We start from the raw sequence: 20,594 nt of genomic DNA, 5'->3' as shown, positions 1-20,594 counted from the left end.
ACTATCTGCTACTACCTCTGAGGAGCTATTACACTTCACAGAATCTGGACCAACCTCAGAAGTTGCATCTAGAAGAGGGACTTTCTCCTTGTCTCTACTTCTTGACTTCTTAGGTGACTTCTCATTTAATCCTCTTTTGTTGCGCCTAGGAGATCTCCCTTGGGAATCAATGCTATCAGATTTCTTCAGCCTATTCTTTTCTGATTTAGAGGATTTGGGTGTTGTTTTATTTTCAACACTAGCAGGTGCACTTTCTGCAGGTTCATCATCTTTATGGTTAATGTCTGTGTTACAATTAACTACATCATCTCCTGCTTCAGAACTCTGGCTCTTTACATCAAGAGACATTGATGATGTCGAGCTGGACTTGCCAAAAATTTGTTGTAATGTAGAGATACCAATATTCCTAGCACTTATTTTATTATCTGCCTTCTCATTACTGTCACTACTGGAGTTTTTGTTGTTATTGTTAGGTGTTGATGGGACTGACACACTAGTTTCACTACCATCATAGTAATTTTGATTAACTTCCTCCTTCGTAGGACTCTTAGCTGGACTTTTCAGTAGAGATTCCTCGCTGTTGGAAGTACGTCCACCATCCGTTGAGATGTGCATTGGTGAGTATGGAGAACGGTCAGTGTGAGCAGCATCAGAGAGTGAATTAGTGGAACAGCTAACAATGGACCTGGGAGGATTGTTAGGTTCTTGACTGTGGACCATAGAAACGTTGCCCGTTGACACTGGTGTGGGACTGTCTGGTAGACTGAAATGAGAAGCAATTCAACTGGTAAGAAGACATTATATTAATTCATCACATCTGATAACATCAACAGTACAATGGACCTAGGAGGATTGTTAGGTTCTTGACTGCAGACCATAGAAACATTGCCTGTCAATATGAAATGTAAGATATCACTGGTATTTTGAACAAACAGAAATGAAGAAGATAACTATGAGAAATAAATCAGCAAACAGCTTTAGTTACTACTACTAATAGTAATAAATGCAGAATTTTAGTATGATATTCTTTCCAACCAAAAAGAAGTGTGGCACAAATTTTCTTATTTCCATTGAATTTTTCCAAGATGGATATGTTGAGTTGTGGAAATGACCTAAAGTATCTAAAGTATGTGCAATAACTAAGCATATATCCTTAACCCTTTCAGACCGTGTACGCACAATTGTGCAGGTTCGTATTTTATTTATGTCTGAGCTTATTTGACGTTTTCTTGGCGCTAGACCGGACTGCAGTGCTTGTGCGGGACATGTAGCATGTACTTCAGCTGTTTTTATTTAGTACTTGACCACCAGGGAGCAGGAAGAAGAGTTTAAAAATACAGTTCATTAGGAATATGGCGTGAAGCAGTAATGCCTAAAGTAAGTATGTATTTATTGCATTCATATTAATCTAGAAGCTTTACTGAATATCAGAATATAATCAATGAAGTGTGTAGATTGTGTAGCAAACGTAAATTGTGAACTTACAACCTCGTACATAATACCATGAGGTTTTGAATGCTGATATGCACAAATGTGCGGGCTAGGTTTCCTTACAGCCAATGGATGCAGGAGTGCTGGGTGCTGTCGCAAAAAGGACTCTGAAAGAAAAACTCATACTCTACATGAGAAATGTAATGTATAAGATTTTAATTGTTTAAAATCGTTCCACACTGTAAAATAGAACATTTGATCATGTACATGTGCATATTCACAAGTACTGAGTTGAATTTTTTAAATTTTTTATTTTTTGCAAGTAGTGAATGAAGTTCTGACACGCACAATTGTTTGGGTTCTGTTTTTCAGCCGATAGTTCTTATTTTGTAAAATAAACTGTAAAAACATGCATTTAAGAGCATTTTAGTAAGTTTTTGACGTTTAGACACCTCCAGATTTCCTTCAGGTCTGACGACAAGCTGCTGCTGCCAAAAGGGCAGTAATGGCAAACCTCCTCCTCAATGTGGAAAATGTAACGTTTACTTGTGTTTGAACGAAGATTTAATTGTTTTAAATTATTCCCCACTGTAAAATAGAACATTTGATCATGTACATATGTATATTCACATGCATTGAGGTAATTTTTCTTTTTTGTAAGTAGTGAAGTAAGTCCTGACACGCACAATTGTGCGGGTGCTTTTTTTTTTTTCTTCAGATGTTAATTTTTATTTTGTGGAATAAACTAAAATATATGTATTTAAAAGCATTTTAGTCAGTTTTTGACATACAAACAAAAATTCACACCGCCAGTTTTCTTTCAGGTCTGAAAGGATTAAGTAGGTAATGAGTTGTATGGTTACACTGTGGTATTGCCGATAATTGAGGCGAATATGTTTCAAGATGATACAATCTTATCTCTATATAAAAATCCAAGTAGTAGTAGTAGTAGTAGTAGTAGTAGTAGTAGTAGAACCACTTTCTAACAAATCTCAGGGTGATTTGATATTTCTTCCTAAAAAAGGGGTTTTCCTTAAAAGGGGGTTAAAAAATAGGTTATATATCACAAGAAATAATAATACATTTATGTATTTAACTAATGTAATGTCAAGAAATAATAAATGGACATATTAATACAAAAGCTCAAATTAACACAAGAATGATAGAAAATATTTACAAAACAGCAGACGTAACAAATTCCTTACTGGACCATTGAGAGTGCAACCTGCAGCAAGGAAAAGAGAAATAGGTATTACTGACTTAGAATTTTAAAATAAAAGAACAGACGCCTAACACGATTTTAACCTTTTCACTGCTGAGTTTTGATGACCGTCTGGGCCAGGTGGTTTTTTTTTTTTTTTTTTTTTTGAGGAAGCACCTTTGCAGATAATTTTTTACTGGTACTATTAATGGAATGCATATCATCCCCTTAGCCCCGCAGCCCAATACGGGGTTGGGGATGAAGTGAGATTATATTTTACAGAACGTTTTTACGGCTGGATGCCCTTCCTGATGCCAACCTCAGTTGAGAATATAACTAATATGAAATGAATGATGGTGAATGAAACTGGTTAAGGGAGCAGAAGGAATCGGCTGTGGCTTATGAATAGGAACTGTCCCGGCATTTGTTCGGGAGTGCGAAAGGGAAACCACAAACAAACAAAAATTCTCAGGACAGCTGACAGTTGGGTTTGAACTCACTCGCCTGCCGAATGCAGAGCTTGGCTCCATACTCGCAGTAAGTTAACATGCACGGCCACTCCGCTCAATGATACTATTATTGAAATATAATACAACATTTTTTATCCACCAAATGGTATTATCAAAATCATTAACACTTGGGGAAAAAGGAATTTATCTGAAGAGGGAGAGACAATTCTGCATGACATTCATCATTACTACTCCCTCCTCAGATAAATTCTATTTTCCCCAAATATTAATGATTTTGATAATAGCTCTCCAGAGTCACTATTTATGACAAAACTTTCAATTTCTTCGTCAACAAGAGTTGAATGTATACTTCAAGATGCCATGATGGCTGCATGTTAGCAGGAAAGATGTTCCACTCCAACGAAGCTGAAAATAACATCAGATTGCTCTCAAAACAAGTGAAATGGAGTGGTATATCTACCGTACAGAACTTCTTTGAGCATTTCCACAGAATTTCCAAGCATGACACTATATATGAGTCGGTGAAGTACACACTGCAAAACGTATATTTACGGGTTTGACGGACGAGGTACGGTGTTCAATAACGTATATTATATGGGTTTGGCCGTGAATGAGTTAAAGAGATTTGTGAAAAATAGACTGTGAGAACCAGGAGAATAAGCATATTAATGCTACCTTTCTGAAATAGTCCAGTGCAGTAGATTGCTTCCGCTTGCCCAGATGTCTCACGGAAAGAAGTTTTCTCTTAATTTAGTTGAGACTGCTGATGAGGACTTCATCAATGTTGAAGGAGGAGAAGTACACTCCACTGCTGCCCCAAAAGTTGGTTCTGCTGGATGATGATGATGATGATCATCATCATCATCATCATCATCATCATCATCATCATCATTCTTCTTCTTCTTCTTCTTCTTCTTCTTCTTCTTCTTCTTCTTCTTCTTCTTCTTCTTCTTCTTCTTCTTCTTCTTCTTCAAATACTTTGTCTTATTGCAATGTCACAAAGGTCTCCGACAACCATCTGTGGTGCTAAGGTTAGGATATCATCATCACAAGTAACAAATTCTTCTAATGTTGTTGTGGCATTCGAGTCCTTTGATACAACCTCTCAATCTTCCCTAATATCATCAGTAGTGTTATCTTTATTGAAAACTTCTGAAATGGCACCGAAACCTGCATTGCCAAAGCAGTTTTGAACAGTACCCATTGTTACTAGTTGCCATGCTGTTAGAAACACATGCATGGCTTGGAATATATTCAATTTCATTTCAAGGAAAGAAAGAGTGCTTTGAACGAAGGCCTTCCTGTATTTCACTTTCACAGAATGAATAATTCCAAGGTCCAAAGGCTGCAGGTGACTGGTGCAGTTAGGAGGAAAACCACTTTGATATTTTGCAGGAAAGATGTGATGCTTCTTGCTTGTTGTTTAAAGGGGGCTAACATCTAAGGTCATCGGCCACAGGAAAGATATATCTGAAGGACAAGCTGGACATCTGTCTATCAACAGCACTTCTTCCTTCCTGCTGATCCCATCTTAGAATCCTGGTGGGTGCAGAGAGTGGTAAAGGGGGGTGCCGGCTCTGACTGAAATATTTATATTTCATACTCTGTAACAAATACTGATATCCTCAGATTCTCACATCCATGAACCTAGGCAGGAAGCTTTTCCACTGCCATTCAAGACTACACAAGAACTGACCAGTAGATCCTGCCAGCATGTACTCTGAGAAAAGGTTTGAGTAACATTTCCCACACAGCACCCTTTCACCTGCCATCCACAGCAGTATCACCTTATCAAACACTTAACAACCACGAATTACAATAAGCCGCTTGACAATGTAACCGCCACTTCCTTACAAGAATAGATTCTTCTATTTATGCCATTGTTGATTCAATTTCAGGCCTTTGCAGTCAGTTCAAAGACGGTGAACAAAAAGGTGAATTCTAGTGCGTGTTTAGTGGAAGTGGTTAGCCCGATTTATAATAAACTGATACAAGTACCGCCATACCGACGGATAAGTGGCTTATTAGCAGTGGTAAAAAGAGACCCACCGGGCAAGTTAGCTATGCAGTTAGGGTTGCACAGCTGTGAGTTTGCATCCAGGAGATAGTGGGTTCAAACCCCAATGTCAGCAGCCCTGAAGATGGTTTTCTGTGGTTTCCCATTTTCACAACAGACAAATGCTGGGGGTTGTACCTTAATTAAGGCCATGGCTGCTTCCTTCCCATTCCTAGGCCTTTCCTATCCCAACATTGCCATAAGATCTATTTGTATGTGATGTAAAGCAAGTTGTAAGAGAGAAAAATAAGCAACAGGAGACCTCCATGGAAGTGATTTATTGAATGCTTGCTCTCCTTTGAAAATATTCAGTCCTAATAAGGAACAAGATTAAAATTTAATCAAAGTACATTGCTCGTTTGGTTTTTACTTCTATTCCCACCAGCAATATTAATTCTAAACCCAAAAGCAAAATGCGTAAATATCAAGACAATTATCTGACATTCGGCTTTACCAGAATTCTTTTGAATAATCTGGAATGACCTCAATGCATTCTTTGTTTGGAGATTTTAACTAAAGACAGTTTGAAGCCTGTGAAACTTAAGACACACTTGCAGACAAAACATCCAGACTGCGTAAGTAAACCTATAGAATTTCTTTTTAAACTTCACGAGCAACAACTAAAAGGAAATGTCAGATTCTTTGAAAAGCACGTAACAGTTCTTAGAAAGCGCTAAGAAGTATCCTATTTAATTGCCAGAATATTGCCCTGAAATGAAGCTCTTTAACATGGCAGTAAATTACTGTCACTTGCTGGTCAACCAGAAAGGTAAACGACTGGTGACAAACACACTGCTATGCTATGGTGACAGTATGGCACTGCCCAAATGGAAAAAACAGCCTAAGTCCTCACAAGAAGTACACCATGCACCTGACCACACTCCAGCATGATGCCCTCTGAACTGAACATGCAAGTAGGTAGGTAGACAGCCCTCTTTCCTCTAAGGAGATTGTGTGACTCCCCTAGCGTGGCTGCAGATTCCAGTAACTGACAGTAAAGACCTGGATCTCTCACATTTAAGCACTCTTAAATACCAGCCACTAAACTGGAATTTACTCCACCAACAATGAACACTGAAGACTAGTCATTTTAACTATGTTACATTGCAGACAAAAGTGTTTTTTGTTCTGTTTCAAACCACCACCTCCACAATTTCACATTGTAAAAACACAGGTCAAATGACTATCTTAATCGACTGCTTTGACTAGAGGTTAGGAAAATCTTTGTTACCAGGCTTTTTTTTGTCACACACACACACACACACTCTCTCTCTCTCTCTCTCACGTGAGTGTAACTGTGAAATGGTCAGGATCTAAGATCTTATGGCATTAGCTTTATCAAAGTCTATAAAGAAAATTACCAGTACAGTAGAATTTTATTTATAACAAAATGACTAAAGCCCTATTCTAGTAAACTGTGGCAAGTTATTGCACAATAAATAACATGATCCCATTTATCTTTTATGAATGTATATTCAGCAATCAAGTTAGTTAAAACTTATAAAACAATGCAAAGAAGTGAATGTTGACTAAAAACAAAGGAAGCATTAAAAACTAACTTCAGTGGGAACTGTGCCCTTTGGTGATGTCATTCGGGAATCATTCATTAAATCACTGGCAGAGTTGGATCACTCCACAGATATTTCCCACACTTCCCCTCGAGACAATCTGTAGGTCCTCAATTCTCAGTCTTGATAGTCTCAAAAGTTGCACACACCGTTCCTATTTCGGTTTGGACAAGGCCTTTGTCAAGATATCAGCTGGCATGTATCCAGATGCAACATGCTCCAAATTCATGGCTCCAGACTGAACAGTTTCCCAAACAAAGTGATGGTGAAAATCTATGTGCTTGCTCGTGCACGATAAATGGATTTGTGGCTAGTTTCTGAGCACCAAAATTGTCGTCGTATAATGTCATCATCTTAACATGAGGTACTACAAACTCTTTCAAAAAATGTCAAAAGTGAACAAGTTCTTTAGTGGCATCACTGAGCGCCATATACTCCGCCTCAGTGGTTGACACAGCTACTGCGTGTTGTTTCCTGGAATCCCATGTAACAGGACTGTCATTTATAATACAGACATATCCAGTAAATGAATGTCCATCATCGATCGACAGTGCATAATCAGCATCCACGAAACCCACTACTGATTCTTTTCCAAAGCTGTAAGTGATCCCCAAGTTCAAGGTGCCCTTTAAATAGCACAAAAACCTCTTTGCTGCCACCCAGTGAGACATTCCAAAGCAATCGTTGAACTGGCCCAGGCAACTAACTGCATGTGCCATGTCAAGACGTGTAGCTTTTGAAAGATACAGTAGACATCTGATGAGTTTGCAGTAGTGTGGTTTGTCACCATCTGAACTGGTCCATACATCAGCTTTGGTGAGCTTCGTTCCAGCAATGGCCGGCGTGGATATGGAAATGCATTCTGACATGTTGAAATGACGCAGGATATCCTCTATGTATGTCCTCTGATTCAAGGTAATCTTGTTGTTATCTATGCAGAAGTCTATCCCCAGACAACACTACATCTCACCAAGATTCTTTAACTTGAAAGCCTCACTTAAACTACTTTTGTACTGAATAATTTTCTCAGGGTTCCGAAACATCACCAAAATATCGTCTATATATATATTACAATGATGGTTAGATCCTCATCTTGGTCCTTCACATATATGCATGGGTCTCCCTTCCTCGGTACTGTTCCTTGACTACGTAACTGTTGATCAAGGCATCGGTGCAAAGCTCGACTAGCCTGCTTCAAGCCATATTAAGCCTTCTTTATGTGACAGATGAAGCCTTTGCAATATGGCCTCAGCTTTATGGATGAATGTTATATCGCGATTCTTTCTAATGATGTATTCGAGTACTTCTACCATCTTGTTAGACAACTCCGTAAACACATCTTCATCCAAGACATCATTGAAATAGGCTGTAGTCACATCATACTGATGAATATTCATCCTGTTCTGTGCTGCATATGTGATGGCCAAATGAAATGAATCCAATCGAGAAACCGGAGAAAAAGTTTCATGATAGTCCTTCCCGAAACGTTGGGAGTATTCTTTTGCAACAATCCAGGCTGTTCTCTTCTCCATCACATTCTTGGCTACAGACCTTGATACTATGTTCCATGTCTTGTTTTTCAGCATTGACTTGACTTAATTTGCCAGAACTTCTAGTCATTCGTGTGATTGTGCACCATACAAAGCCTCTGAAATAGGGACTTTAGTCAATATGCGAAGTCTGCCTTCTCTTCATTGTCATGATTTATTGGTGCTCTGTCACCACGATCAAAATGGGGTCTTCCTGGTTGCCCAGTGTAAATCTTGCATCTTCTCCCGGGTCAGTGTCCGGATGCTTTCTCCACAGGTAAACCGAGAAAATCCTTCTGGTCCAAATCTTCTGCTTCAACGTTATCTTGTTGGTCTAAGATTTCAGCATCTACATCTTGCCCTTGAGAGCAACTGAGATTGATTTCAATGGATGGCTTCTCTGCTTCAATGTCGTCGTTCAGTGGACTGGGTGTTCTCACGAAGTCACTCCCTCCGGCTCGAAATCTCCACATTCATTGGTTGACTGCATAGGTGACTTCCCCAAGAACTTGACGTCTCTTGACACTACAATCTTATCCTTGCTGAGAATCCAGACCTGGTACCCCTTTGTTTCTGCGTTGTATCCTAAGAAGATTCCTTTCATGGAGCGAGGCTCGAGTTTACTTCTCCCTGATGACCTGTTCATGACGAACACTTCACATCCAAACGGCTTGAAGTCAGTCACATCAGGTGGCTTGCCATGCCAAAGCTCGTATGGCATCTTCCCTTCAACTTTTTCATGGGACACCTGTTTCTGATGACGTTTGCAACGTTGACTTCCTGTCCCCAAAATGCTGATGGCAACCCTGATTGTATTAGCAGACATCTTGCCATTTCCATGAGTGTTCTATTGCATTTCTCAACAACACCATTCTGTTTGGGATTGTAAGGGGCTGTCAGTCATTAGGATATCCCAAGTTTCTCAAGTAGTTCGTCAAAGTCTCAGTTCACAAATTCTAATCCATTATCAGATTGAAGACACTTGATTTTCTTCCCCTGTTGTGTATACATGTGATGGCCCCGCGGTGTAGGGGTAGCATGCCTGCCGCTTACCTGGAGGCCCCAGGCTCGATTCCTGGCCAGGTCAGGGATTTTTATCTGAATCTGAGGGCTGATTCGAAGCTCACTCATCCTACGTGATTATAATTGAGGAGCCATCTGTTGATGAGATTGTGGCCCCGGTCTAGAAAGCCAAAAATAACGGCCGAGAAGATCCGTCATGCTGACCACATGTCACCTCATAATCTGCAGGCGTTCGGGCTGAACAGCGGTCGCTTGATAAGCCATGGTCCTTTGGAGCTGTTGTGCCATGGAGTTTGGTTTGTTTGTTATGTGTATATAAGAGATCTGAAAATTTTGAATTCTTTAAGTACTTGAATATTCTGTTAAACGGGCTTTACTTCGCACCATCTGGAGTAGTCATCAATGAATGTGAAAATTATCTATTTTTTGCAGTGTGAGGGAATGCCCATGGGGCCGCAAACATCTGAATGCACTAGAATGCCCATGGCTGACTTTCTCTCAGATGTTTTCAAATCAAATCAAATCAAATCAAATCAAATCAAATCAAATCAAATCAAATCAAATCAAATCAAATCAAATCAAATCAAATCAAATCAAATCAAATCAAATCAAATCAAATCAAATCAAAATCAAAATCAAAATCAAATCAAATCAAATCAAATCAAATCAAAATCAAATCAAATCAAAATACTTTATTTGCAAATGAGGTCTCTACCTCGGTGGCAAATGATACACAAAAATACATTATTCTCAACAACTACATTTTAAGTTAAAAAGAAAAGAAGACAATTCTCCTAAAATACAGTATTATACAATTTACATTAACACTTTTTCTATTACACACACAGCTCATCCTTAATAAATTTATATTATTTACAAAATTCTACTTACAATATCTCCTGTACTTACATAATCAACTCATATCCAGTATGTGGATCACTTCAAAAAATACTAAATAATATTGATATAATATTTAAATGTACATTGCTTTTTTTTTTTTTTTACCTAACATGCATAATGACCTGCTGCATCTTAACCAGAGCCCCATTGGCCACTGCTTTTCAGAGTTACTGAAGGGCCTTCACAGCTACCGTAGCGGTCCCAGGGCCCTTGAAGTCCCCACTATACTTCACCCCTACAGGCAGTCCCCTACTTCAGCTGTCCAGTCTCCAGAGACAAGGGGATGGAATTAATTTATTCACGAAAATTATTACAATAACCTACACAAGTCAAATGCCCTCGAACATTTCTTTTCTCTGTTGCTGTTTATTCTTTTCTTGAATATCTGTACAGATTTTGGAAAACGATCAAACACTTCCCCAGGTAAACTGTTCCACTCCTTCACGCTCTTCGCAATGAATGAAAATTTACCCCAATCATTTCTGCTAAAATCCCGCCTAATTTTATACTTGTGATCAGCCCTATGATATAATTATTTTTTAACTGAAGCCTCTCACAGATTTCACCCCATGCTTCCTCTCCTGTATACGCTCTATATTAATCCTACAAGTCTAGTTTTCTCCCTTCTCTTACTTAAAGCTGCCCACCCAAGTTTCTGTAACATTTCTGATACACTACTTTTCCTCCTGAAATCTCCCGTTACAAATCTTACTGCTTTCCTCTGCACACCATCTATTTCTTTTATTAGGTATTCCTGGCGAGGATCCCAAACACTGTTTGCATATTCCAATAATGGATGATCCATACTTAAGTAACTTTTCTCTTTTAATGCTTTGTTGCATGATTATGACATGTAACGATCTGTATGCTTTCCCAACAATGTCATCAACATGACCCTTCCAGTGCAAATTACTTTCAAATCTCACATCTAAGTATTTGCACTTGCAATCTTTTGGGACAATTACCTCATTCAAAGTATATTTAAATTCAGTTTTTAAGCTCCTGTTAGCACCTGCTGTCATTTCTTGATGGATACAGTACTTTTGCATCCATCTCTTGGCACAGGCCAGAGTAAAGTGTAGCTTCCACCGAAGTCCCAGTCAACATACATGGCTGTGACATTATGGAAGCTGCTGGAGTATGGGTAGTGATGAGTAATGACATTCAGAGCACGACTAGTGCATCTCAGTGTTACGAAAGGTGTTGCTCATAGGGTCAGTCAAGCTTCAATAGTACTTTCTGACCTGGTGAGGAAAGCAATGGCAAACTACCTCACTCCTCATCTTGCCTAGTATGCCTCATTTTGGTGCTGCCATTGGTTTTTGGGGTTTCCTTATAACCGCATAGCCTTTGGTGGTGCAATTTGAGGATCCAACCAGCCTCTGGGCTGATGACCTAACAGACAGACAAGCTCCAGTTTGTAAATGTTGTGACAATTGATTTGCCTCCATTAATCTTCATATTATTCTCTTCAACCCATTGTTGGATACTGTCAAGGTCCCTTGTAATTCTGTACAGTCCTCTATGTTATTTATTTCCCTATAAACAATTATATCAACTGCATACAATCTTATTTTTTATGTTATGTTGTTCCCTAAATCATTTGCATATATTAACATGTTGAGTGCCAAGCAACCCCATTTGGGTACGTGAGGGTAGTCAAGATTTGAACTTCACGTTCCCATATGGGGTCATACATTCGTTCGAAATCGAGAAAAGTGCGAATCCATTTGGGGGCGCAGTAAGTGTGTGTTTCGAAGCTGTATAAATCCTCTTCCTGCCATCTGTTGGCTATCTATTTAAGTAAGTGCATAGTCCACATTTCACTCATCAATTCCTGTTGTGGCGCGACCCCATACGGGTATTGTTATTTATAAGTTTCATTTCCGTATTGATGGATATTACTTTACAGAAAAACAATATATATACAAATCTCCACCTTATCAATACAAATTTATTTTACATTAAGCAGGTAAATATAGTAAAATAGTCAAGACTAGTTTCGACCCCTAGGGGGTCATCCTCAGTTGACATGCATTAAAAATTGTATTGTTCATAAAAACATCACATATAGTGGTAAAAGTTTAGACTAATTTAGACTGATCATTAATGTTGGTATGTCTAATGCATGACTAGTGTGCATCGTTCATGAAGACACATATCACCTTACTGCTACTACCATCCAATTTTAGGTTATATAATATGGAACACACATATGTTTGTGTAACTCAACAGTGGCAAGTTCAACTATGTACACAATTAGCTATTGATTAGTCACATGAAAGTACAGAACACTGGCTTGAACATTTCTGATTGAGGTATCAATGCAACACCTAACTTGCATACATCCTAGAAGCTAAATTCAGTTTGTAAGGCCCATTACTTCTGATTGAAACTTAGTATGAAGTTAAAATTTGAATAAAAATATTTGCTAATGTGGACATTAAAATGTTATTAAAATGGGCATATAGTCAAAAACAGTGGTATGTATGCCACACATGTCTAGTTAAAAATACATTACATTGATGTTGTTTATGTGCGGTACAACATGTACACTGATTTGGAATAAATGAGGTTTGTATATATAGTGTTCCAACAAAATGGATCCATAAAAATATTATATGTAAAGACAATTGGTATTATAATGATCCGCTGCAGATCAGGTAATGCTGTTTATTTATCTGGAGATATTATTGGCGGCTACAGATGTTGGAGTTATTAGAAATGTTAATGGAGCAACAGGCAGCTACAAAGAACGCACGGTTCCAACACTTTACACACTCCACCTTGTTTTTTACAACATATAAGCTTCCAGGACAAATCAACGTGCACCAAGACGCATAACTTTCAACATATTTGACTAATGCCACCAACTATAAACATCGCGACTACGGAAGAAAACATGCTCCATTAACATTTCTAATAACTCCAACATCTGTAGCCGCCAATAATATCTCCAGATAAATAAACAGCATTACCTGATCTGCAGCGGATCATTATAATACCAATTGTCTTTACATATAATATTTTTATGGATCCATTTTGTTGGAACACTATATATACAAACCTCATTTATTCCAAATCAGTGTACATGTTGTACCGCACATAAACAACATCAATGTAATGTATTTTTAACTAGACATGTGTGGCATACATACCACTGTTTTTGACTATATGCCCATTTTAATAACATTTTAATGTCCACATTAGCAAATATTTTTATTCAAATTTTAACTTCATACTAAGTTTCAATCAGAAGTAATGGGCCTTACAAACTGAATTTAGCTTCTAGGATGTATGCAAGTTAGGTGTTGCATTGATACCTCAATCAGAAATGTTCAAGCCAGTGTTCTGTACTTTCATGTGACTAATCAATAGCTAATTGTGTACATAGTTGAACTTGCCACTGTTGAGTTACACAAACATATGTGTGTTCCATATTATATAACCTAAAATTGGATGGTAGTAGCAGTAAGGTGATATGTGTCTTCATGAACGATGCACACTAGTCATGCATTAGACATACCAACATTAATGATCAGTCTAAATTAGTCTAAACTTTTACCACTATATGTGATGTTTTTATGAACAATACAATTTTTAATGCATGTCAACTGAGGATGACCCCCTAGGGGTCGAAACTAGTCTTGACTATTTTACTATATTTACCTGCTTAATGTAAAATAAATTTGTATTGATAAGGTGGAGATTTGTATATATATTGTTTTTCTGTAAAGTAAAACCCATACGGGTATGTCAGGAGTACTTTATAAGGTGACAAAGTCATTATCCATCTTGTCCACGGAATGTTTACGTAACTGTGCTGTGAGTTTCCTTTTCCTTTAAGTCATTATGAGCAAACTGCGCAGTAAAAGATGTAGTGTAAATAGTCTGGACCACTCACTCACTCACTCACTCACTCACTCACTCACTCACTCACTCACTCACTCACTCACTCACTCACTCACTCACTCACTCACTCACTCACTCACTCACTCACTCACTCACTCACTCACTCACTCACTCACTCACTCACTCACTCACTCACTCACTCACTCACTCACTCACTCACTCACTCACTCACTCACTCACTCACTCACTCACTCACTCACTCACTCACTCACTCACTCACTCACTCACTCACTCACTCACTCACTCACTCACTCACTCACTCACTCACTCACTCACTCACTCACTCACTCACTCACTCACTCACTCACTCACTCACTCACTCACTCACTCACTCACTCACTCACTCACTCACTCACTCACTCACTCACTCACTCACTCACTCACTCACTCACTCACTCACTCACTCACTCACTCACTCACTCACTCACTCACTCACTCACTCACTCACTCACTCACTCACTCACTCACTCACTCACTCACTCACTCACTCACTCACTCACTCACTCACTCACTCACTCACTCACTCACTCACTCACTCACTCACTCACTCACTCACTCACTCACTCACTCACTCACTCACTCACTCACTCACTCACTCACTCACTCACTCACTCACTCACTCACTCACTCACTCACTCACTCACTCACTCACTCACTCACTCACTCACTCACTCACTCACTCACTCACTCACTCACTCACTCACTCACTCACTCACTCACTCACTCACTCACTCACTCACTCACTCACTCACTCACTCACTCACTCACTCACTCACTCACTCACTCACTCACTCACTCACTCACTCACTCACTCACTCACTCACTCACTCACTCACTCACTCACTCACTCACTCACTCACTCACTCACTCACTCACTCACTCACTCACTCACTCACTCACTCACTCACTCACTCACTCACTCACTCACTCACTCACTCACTCACTCACTCACTCACTCACTCACTCACTCACTCACTCACTCACTCACTCACTCACTCACTCACTCACTCACTCACTCACTCACTCACTCACTCACTCACTCACTCACTCACTCACTCACTCACTCACTCACTCACTCACTCACTCACTCACTCACTCACTCACTCACTCACTCACTCACTCACTCACTCACTCACTCACTCACTCACTCACTCACTCACTCACTCACTCACTCACTCACTCACTCACTCACTCACTCACTCACTCACTCACTCACTCACTCACTCACTCACTCACTCACTCACTCACTCACTCACTCACTCACTCACTCACTCACTCACTCACTCACTCACTCACTCACTCACTCACTCACTCACTCACTCACTCACTCACTCACTCACTCACTCACTCACTCACTCACTCACTCACTCACTCACTCACTCACTCACTCACTCACTCACTCACTCACTCACTCACTCACTCACTCACTCACTCACTCACTCACTCACTCACTCACTCACTCACTCACTCACTCACTCACTCACTCACTCACTCACTCACTCACTCACTCACTCACTCACTCACTCACTCACTCACTCACTCACTCACTCACTCACTCACTCACTCACTCACTCACTCACTCACTCACTCACTCACTCACTCACTCACTCACTCACTCACTCACTCACTCACTCACTCACTCACTCACTCACTCACTCACTCACTCACTCACTCACTCACTCACTCACTCACTCACTCACTCACTCACTCACTCACTCACTCACTCACTCACTCACTCACTCACTCACTCACTCACTCACTCACTCACTCACTCACTCACTCACTCACTCACTCACTCACTCACTCACTCACTCACTCACTCACTCACTCACTCACTCACTCACTCACTCACTCACTCACTCACTCACTCACTCACTCACTCACTCACTCACTCACTCACTCACTCACTCACTCACTCACTCACTCACTCACGTATTTATTTATTTATTTATTTATTTATTTATTTATTTACATAGTTGATGCCCACATTGAAGCACTTAAATCAAACCCAAATACATTTATGTTAACAAAGAATTAACTGAAGATTTAGCTTGCATCATCTTCTTCCTTTCCCAAAACCTCTTCATTCTGGCTGACCTGTCTGCCCTTTCATCATCAGATATGACATATTGTTTGTGTTGTACAGTTTTTAATGACAATCTTATTTGTTTGTTCTTGAGAATCCTTTTTTCTTCTCTATTTTCAATTTGCTTCATTGTAATATTCAGCTCTTGTAAATCATTCTGAACTTCTTTAAACCAATTATTTTTTGTTTTACTTTTCCAAAAGTAATTTATTGAATAAGTTGGACATTGATGATGTAGATTAAGTAGCCTGTGTAGTTACAGTGATTTTGAACCCGGTACAGAGCAAATGGCGATCTCGCACGTCCATCCACACTGATGAATTACAAATTTCAGCATACACCTCCCAACTGTACTCTGGGTTTCCAAGCCACCTGTTACAACAGTTTTAACCAATTTCAACCGTCTTCAACGATATGGTCACCGTTTTCCCATGTTACACAATCATCACTGCTAGGCTATGTGTACAGACTGTTACTCAAATTAAAAGTTATACAACCATAATGATATAGACATTCAATCTTCCCTAACTACAAATTTTCCATATAATATTATGCTCTTACATCCTTATTTACCAAAATAACACATGATTTTCACTAACAAAATTTCATACGAAAATTTCCTAACATAAAATCAGGGGATCGTCATTTACAAACATTTCCTAACTTTAAATCGGGAATCGTACTTTTGTACGCTCCAGTAAAAACAAGCTAACATGTCTCTCATATTCAATGGCATATAACATATCCCTACAAAGGAAAAGGTAAGTATGGCCGAGCATCAGGACATGAACTCCTGTATATTTGCGATCCCATATGGGGGCGCGTGTACATGTACAAGTCGTAATGACCAATACGACCTCATATGGGGGCGCAATATTTGACCTAATATACATAATTAGTTAACTTACACTAATATATCATAAATATATCCTCATTTCAGCGATCACTTGCTTGGTTAAGCCTGTGAACGTTTTGGCACCAGAGAGTAACTCGATGTTATTAGCTCATGGCACTAGACGGCAATCCCATGAATTTTGGTCTGGCGCTCAACATGTTAAGAATAGTAAAGGGCTGATTTTACTACCCTGTGGAATTCCCTTCCAAACTTTCTCTTCCTGTGATACATGATATTTTGACATTTTGAACCCATGAATTTAGAAATGTTCTTATCCAACATATAACCCTTATGTCCAATTCTATTCCCTCCAGTTTCTTCTTTAATAATATTCCATGTTCCACTCTGTCACGTGCCTTAGAAAGGTCTATGGCTACACAATCCAACTGGCCTCCCGAATCCAACTGATGTGATATGTCCTGCTGAAATCCCACCAGTTGTGCCTCACAAGAAAATTTATTTCTAAATCCATACTGGCTCCTCATGAACCAATTTTTATCTTCACATACCGTCATATATATTTTGCTATTAAACTCCCGAGGATTTTACAAACTAGACTGATCAGGCTGACTATTCTATAGTTCTCAGGTTTCCTTTTATCACCCTTTCCTTTATAAATTGGTATTATTATAGATTCCTTCCATTCCTTTGGTATTACACTATTATTTTTGATATAGTCAAAGAGAAATTTTAAATAACTGTATAAAAATGGCGCTTACCGGTTGTGTTACTCCTCAAGCTGTTGAGAATTTTCAGAAATGTAATAGTTTAATGGAAAGTAGTGAGTGTATAGAATTTAATGATGGAAAGAAGGTGTCAAATACCAGTGGAAGTGTGGCTCAGGACAAAGGCCAAAGGAAAAATAATTCCAAAGTGTCTGTGTATGTGATGCATGCATCGTGCATGCGGAAGCGGGAAAGTGTGTTGACTATGTTAATTTATTATCCAAACTGGCCTCAAGGGATGAAATCATTTGAATGTTGTGGGAGGACATTAAAAGTATTAAATGTAATACACTTAGTTTAAATGGAGTGACTGAAGTGCAAACTGAGACATGGTCGGAAGTAATTACGAGGAGTTGCAACAGTACGCCTAAAACTAATCATGATCGGGGAGCAGGCCTAGGTATTGAATTCAGGAATAAGTTCCAGGTCCTTGAATCAATTACCTCTAGTGAAGAAGAATGTGTGAAGATTATTAACGCTCCAGCCATTACAAGGAAGCCTGCACTGGGGTTGAGGAAGAAAGAACATAAGGTAGATTTGTACGGGGATAGCCATGATCAGGGTATTGCTGTCGAACTTAGTGATATGCTACCGGGGACTAACGTTGTAGGTTTTGTCAAGCGAGGTGCTCTGTTCAAAGAGGTTCTTAAGTCAGATATGGAAGAGATGGGAACACTTAATGAGAATGACTATGTGGTTATTATGGCAGGGACTAATGATACTGCTAGAAATGAAGCATCAAATGTGATTTCAGGGGTGAAGAATGGACTTTGTAAATTAAAGACCACCAATGTAATATTATGTAATATTCCACATTGACATGATTTAACTGAATGTTCTTGAGTAAATAAGTTGGTTAATGATACAAACAGGCAGCTACAGAAGATTGTCAAATGCTTTCAAAATACAGAAATAATTGATATGGGCAACATGGATCGAAGATATTTCACAAATCCTGACACGCATCTTAGCAGAAGAGGGAAAATGCAGCTATGTAATATACTTAAGGGAAAAAATACGGCAGACCCCAGGAACAACTATCATGAGTAATATCACACCATTGCTGCTCGATAAAGATGAGAAAGTTGCAGAACATTAACAGGTAATGAAAGTAAGAAGAGTTGAAGAAGTAGTTGAGGTGAGTGCAACAACTAAAGAAGGATGCCCAGGAGAAGAAAATCAGCTGAAAGTGATTAATGTGATTCTACCTCAATCATCAGAGACAGCAATACCAGAAAGCACCGAGTACTCAGGGAAAACTCGTGAGGAAACCATTAAGCTCATCAGTAGCAGTTACTTGGATGAACGAGGAGAGGAGTTACTGGAGAAGCTGAATGTTGGAGCACCAAGAGGACGAACTGAAGGAGGGCAATCTAAACAACCAGAAATAAGAACATCAAGTAAGACAAGGAAACGACCGGTATTACTAGAGCAGGATTTTTTAAGATAAAAGGTAAAAATAGTAATAATCTAAAGGGAGAGCTAAATTTGTTCCACCAGAATGTTCAATCTTTAAGAAATAAAATTCTAAGTATGGAGGTTCTGTTGGCATATAACCTACAAGGGTATGATGTTTTACGTTTAACTGAACATTGGTTGGTAGAGGATGAGATTTCAAACTTTGTATTAGAAGGTTATGCTCTTGCAAGTAAGTTTGTAGAAAGAAAATGAAGTGTGGAGGTTCATGTATACTGTATATGCAAATAATAACATCAAATGTAAGCAATTGGATAAATTTGAATATCTGAAGGTAGAGGAGCATTTCGAGGCTAGCTTTGTTGAACTAGTGGATTATAAGTTAATACTTAAATGCATTTATAGAAATCCTTCTAGTAATGTTGAAACTTTTTATAATAATATTGAAATTATTTTAGATGACCTACAGAATAAGAACAAAAATGTAATAATCATGGGAGACTTTAATGTAGATTTTTTAGAGAATAATGCTGGGCGAAATAAGCAACGGCTAGAAATATTGCTTTCCTTGTATGGTCTAAAGGCAGTTGTAAATCAACCAACTAGAATATCTGGGGATACCAAGTCAGCAGTAGATCAAGTTGTATTGAATGAGGAAATGTGGAATTATGAAATAGAAGTTTATGATACAGGTTCTCCATGACAAGTTGTATATGGACAGGAAGAAGTGGAAAAGGCTCATTAACCCCTCAGCGCCGACATCTATACGTGGTATAGACCCTCTTTCCTTCCGTAGCCGCCGACCTCTATACGTGGTATAGACCCATACATGGTTTCACATTTACGGCTATAGCGCGAAGAGTTTTGGAGTTACTGATATGCAAATTGTTTTGTTTCCAAGAAGACATTTTCGGGTTTATTAGTGTTGTAAATAAGAATTGAAAAATCGTTATAATGTAGTTGTTTTTGCAAGGATAATTATTTGTCAAATAAGTCTGAGCACTAATCTCTTGCTTTTTTTAAAGTCTGTTTGCTTCATTCTTTCCCACAGAATAAAATAAAGAAATGATGATCTGAGAAGTTTGTCTTTTCGTGTGATGTTCTTTGCTCTATTTGTACATTGGGAGTGCGGCTTATTTATGATATTTGTCTTTATTTCTCGGCTTGTAATATTTTCGTAACTATCCACGAGCGCTCTGTGTAGGCATCAGTCAGTGCTGCTTTCCGTCATACGATACGAGAACCAGTTGTTCATGGTATATATCTCGCTTGAAAGACGTTGTCTCGACCTTTTATCCGAAATATGTATCGAGTTGGTTTGTTTCGTCATAAATGTTATTCCCCTCATTCAGTTTCGTCCTGTTGCTTTCGGTCTCGCTGCA

The 20,594-nt window shown here is 38.9% G+C and overlaps 1 protein-coding gene across 1 annotated transcript in view; it reads right to left on the bottom strand.

Moving 5' to 3' along the window:
- LOC136857030 (Golgi-associated PDZ and coiled-coil motif-containing protein) overlaps positions 1-20,594 on the bottom strand; it is a 524,409-nt gene that overhangs the window by 8,267 nt on the left and 495,548 nt on the right. Inside the window, exon 9 of the mRNA XM_067135379.2 lies at positions 55-763. Within this exon, the coding sequence (XP_066991480.2) occupies positions 55-763 (709 nt within the window). The remainder of the gene's footprint in view (positions 1-54; positions 764-20,594) is intronic.

Source organism: Anabrus simplex, chromosome 1, assembly GCF_040414725.1.
Source record: "Anabrus simplex isolate iqAnaSimp1 chromosome 1, ASM4041472v1, whole genome shotgun sequence".
Lineage (NCBI taxonomy): Eukaryota > Metazoa > Arthropoda > Insecta > Orthoptera > Tettigoniidae > Anabrus > Anabrus simplex.
This window is presented reverse-complemented; position numbering and strand designations above follow the sequence as displayed.